This window comes from Sinocyclocheilus anshuiensis, unplaced genomic scaffold, assembly GCF_001515605.1.
Source record: "Sinocyclocheilus anshuiensis isolate Anshui unplaced genomic scaffold, SAMN03320099.WGS_v1.1 scaffold882, whole genome shotgun sequence".
Taxonomy (NCBI): domain Eukaryota; kingdom Metazoa; phylum Chordata; class Actinopteri; order Cypriniformes; family Cyprinidae; genus Sinocyclocheilus; species Sinocyclocheilus anshuiensis.
Window position 1 is genome coordinate 982,044 of NW_015540910.1, and position 3,997 is coordinate 986,040.

The window sequence follows — 3,997 nt, forward strand, 5'->3', positions numbered from 1 at the left end:
TGAACTGTTCTGGAACAGTGTTGTAAATACAACTTAACCACTGATTTCTAGTCGTGTCCTTTTTTGGAAGGCCAAATAAAGCAGTTTCGCTTTCACAACGAAACACGCAGTGTCACACACGGCGGGCTTGAGTGAGCGGCGGCCGGCGGGTTAGAGTGAGCGGCGGCAGGCGGATTCGACGGAGCGGCCGGCGGGCTTGCGGCAACCACATGTGACAAATAATTTCTTTTGATCTTTTTTTATACAGTAACTTAAATAACAGTGGTTGAATGGTTAAATGTGATGAATAATGTCAACACTGCAATTTCCTTTAAAAACACGAGGAAATAGAGGCATTGCTTGTTTTCCCACAGTGCTGTAGAAGGCTAATTTTATGATTAGATAATAGTTACTATATATGTCAAACATCCCAATTAGATCTCACACAATTGAATAAAATAGGATACCAATGTGTACTGTATGTATGGAATGTGCCATAGCTTTCTAATGAGAGATATTTATTCCTCAGTTTGTATTCTAAATCTCTGTCCGATTGTATGCATTTTTCCACTCTTTCTACAGGCAAAGTGATTGATGTGGATAAAGGTATAGTCTGTGAAAATGTGCCTATAATCACTCCTAATGGAGATGTGGTTGTGTCCTCCTTAAACTTCAAGGTGAGTTAAACAAGAATAAACATTTAACTTTTAGTACTACTGTACATATTTGGTCACAAATGTGCTATTTGCTATTCACGTACAATGATACTGTAGATATATTTCTCGTGTTATCTATAAGTCAAGATCATAGTTTTATATTTACACATGCGACTCAAACATGAAGTGTGCTAAACAAGTCAAGACAAGGTTATGAAGGGAATGTTGTTTGGCATTGTGCAAAGCAGAGTTTAGTTGTTTATGGTTGCCAAGCTACATGACAAATTCTTGCATTAATATAGAATTTGTCTATATTAATCATATATTTTGGTTTGCATCCATCAAGTTCCACATTAACAGACAAATAACCCAGTTATTGTAAAGTACCACCACACTTTTTAAATTGTAGGGCTTGAGATCAAATTAAAAGTATGTCGTTATATACTGTACCTTTTACGTAACCATGTGAACTACACTCAGTTTCCTGTAACTGGATATTGTTTGCAGGTAGAGGAAGGGATGCATTTGCTGATCACAGGGCCAAATGGATGTGGGAAAAGTTCTCTGTTCCGGATCCTCAGTGGCCTGTGGCCCGTGTACGGCGGACTTCTGTACAAACCATCACCTGAGCACATGTTTTACATCCCACAGAGGTACAGACAACACTAGAGCAGGGTTTCATAACCTGGGTAAAAAAGTGGTGCTAACCCTGCTTCCAAAGTACAACTGTAAAACAAATCTTTACCTGGGGTTAAGCATAGTGTGAAAAACCCTAGACTGTTATACATGCAGAGAATTTCCTCGCCGCCTGCTGCTACGGATTCTTTTTGTAACCATGGACTCCTTTCATAACCATTAAACATTTTTTTGGTTTATTTATACAGTATTATTTATACAGTAAATAATTAAATGAAGAAATGTAATACAAATCATTAAAGTAGTGTCACATTTACAAATCTATTGCTAGTCATACCAAGTAACAAAATGCTCTGCAACTCTACCATATTGACAACCAAAAAATCATGTAACTATTTCTATACGTACAAGAAGCACATTGGATCACATTTACTGTGTGCATACAGTAAAATGAGAACAGTGTTAATTTCATTGACGAATAGTTTTCGTCATAATTTTCGTCAACGACATTTTTTTCACGACGACAACGAGACGATAACGAACTAAAACTCTTTTTGAATGACAAAAACTATGATGGAAATGTATTGACATTTTCGTCAACGAATAAAAACGAGAAGAAAATGTTAGGGAGGGACGATTTGGGAAGAGATTCATTCAGAACGAATTGCATAGTTAGGAGGTCAGATGCGTACATATGAACCGGCGGGACATAAGCTAAAATACACTTGCTGCACGTCTCATAAAATGTAAAAAAAAGTCAATATGTGGGAGTAAGAGAAGAGCAGACATATAGATAAATCTGGCGACGCATTCTGAGCACAGACACTGAAGCATACACACACAGAAAGCGTGTCTCACAGCGCGCAAGTACTCTTTCACGTCGCATGAATGGAGAATTACGTTTTGACGAGTATTCACGTAAACACAGTTGATTACGTCTTAAGTGAACGTAAACAGTAGGGAGAATGTGTATCAGTACATTGCATCCACTGCAGCTGTGCATTCGGTTTTAAAGGGATAGCAGCCTAATTTAGTTGCTATTGTCCGAGTCATTGATGTAAATTTACTGTAGATTTAGTCGACTAAAATCGTATGATATTCAATCGACTAAAATTAGACTAAAACTAAAAACAATTCAGATGACTAGAATATGATTAAAACTAAATGGCATTTTAGTCAAAAGACTATGACTAAAACTAAATCAAAATTTAAAACGCTGTCAAAATTAACGCTGAATGAGAAAAGCAACAATCCTTACATAAATTGCACCGGAGACTCAACTCACAATTGATTCCAATAGGTTTTGATGTTAGCATGTTACTAAGGTAACAATGAAATACTCTACTAAGTATAAAATGTATCTAAAAAATAATTTTTATATATGCACTGAATGAAAAACATTTATTAGTAATTTCACATATTAACATTAATCTTGATTTTTTTCATTGTGTCACAAAGCATTAGGTTGGCGTTCTCTGTGAAGGATGCTGTATGTGTGATTTTGCTTTTGATTTTCACCAGACCCAGTTACTTTATTATGTATGTAATTTTTGCTTTCTTTGTAGCAGACTTTGTGTCAAGAGTGGACCTACGAGGCATTAAAATGCACTTAGGTAGACGGCCCACTAGGTTTCAGAACAGCTACTGTCCTCCATCTCTGTTCCATATTGCAGACGTTGCACCGCCAGGATTTGACTGCTGTATCCAGAGTCAGAGACAGTGTAACTAAAGCTCTGTGAAATGCTGAGCGATAGAAACCAGAGTCCTCAGTAGTGAAATATTTACAGATTCCTGCAGGTGCAAGCGCAGCCAGAAGCCCATTAATATTTTATACACAGGCTGTTGTGCTTATGTGACTATCTATCTGTCTATCTATCTACAGTATCTATCTATCTATCTATCTATCTATCTATCTACTGTCTGTCTGTCTTCACTTCGCCCGACATAATATCAGTAAATAACAGTAAAAATGTTTTATCCTCTCTCCAGACCATACATGTCCATCGGAACGTTACGGGACCAGGTCATCTACCCCGACTCTCTAGACGACATGCATGACAAGGGTTACAGAGACAAGGACCTGGAAGTTATTCTGGACATTGTCAATCTAAACCACATTGTTACCCGGGAAGGAGGTTTGTGCATGTAATTCCCATTTAGCATTACTAAAGTGTTTCACCATTTCAATCTCTTTGTGATCCTTGAAAGAATTATTGTGTACTGTGTAATAGGATCCCAGTTTTTTGAGCCAGCTTTCCACCAGTTAAAAATGCCATTTCGTCATTTATTTTGAGGAAGAAAAATAAAACTGCATTTTTGAGGTCATTCACGATTGTGTCTGTTTACAGGGTGGGATGCTGAGCTGGACTGGAAAGATGTTCTTTCTGGAGGCGAGAAACAGCGTATGGGCATGGCACGCATGTTTTACCACAAGTAAGATGTCGTTGCACATATTATTTTAATGTGTTTTAATTTATTTTAAATAATAATAATAATTGATGCATTTTTTCAGGCCTAAGTATGCTTTGCTGGATGAGTGCACCAGTGCGGTCAGCATTGATGTAGAGGGTAAAATATTTCAGGCTGCAAAGGATGCTGGTATCTCCTTGCTGTCCATCACCCATAGACCCTCTCTATGGTAAGAAACATAAAAATTTACATTTCTTGAAATAATCTTACGCTTACATTTAGACATTTAGCAGACGCTTTTATCCAAAGCGACTTAG

The 3,997-nt window shown here is 37.4% G+C and overlaps 1 protein-coding gene across 2 annotated transcripts in view; it reads left to right on the forward strand.

Annotated features, from left to right (window-relative positions):
- Positions 1-3,997, forward strand: part of LOC107689245 (ATP-binding cassette sub-family D member 2-like) — a 16,143-nt gene that overhangs the window by 10,826 nt on the left and 1,320 nt on the right. For both annotated transcript variants that reach the window (XM_016487187.1, XM_016487188.1), the window contains 5 exons: positions 562-656; positions 1,143-1,288; positions 3,261-3,406; positions 3,620-3,704; positions 3,784-3,909. In XM_016487187.1, the coding sequence (XP_016342673.1) occupies positions 562-656; positions 1,143-1,288; positions 3,261-3,406; positions 3,620-3,704; positions 3,784-3,909 (598 nt within the window). The remainder of the gene's footprint in view (positions 1-561; positions 657-1,142; positions 1,289-3,260; positions 3,407-3,619; positions 3,705-3,783; positions 3,910-3,997) is intronic.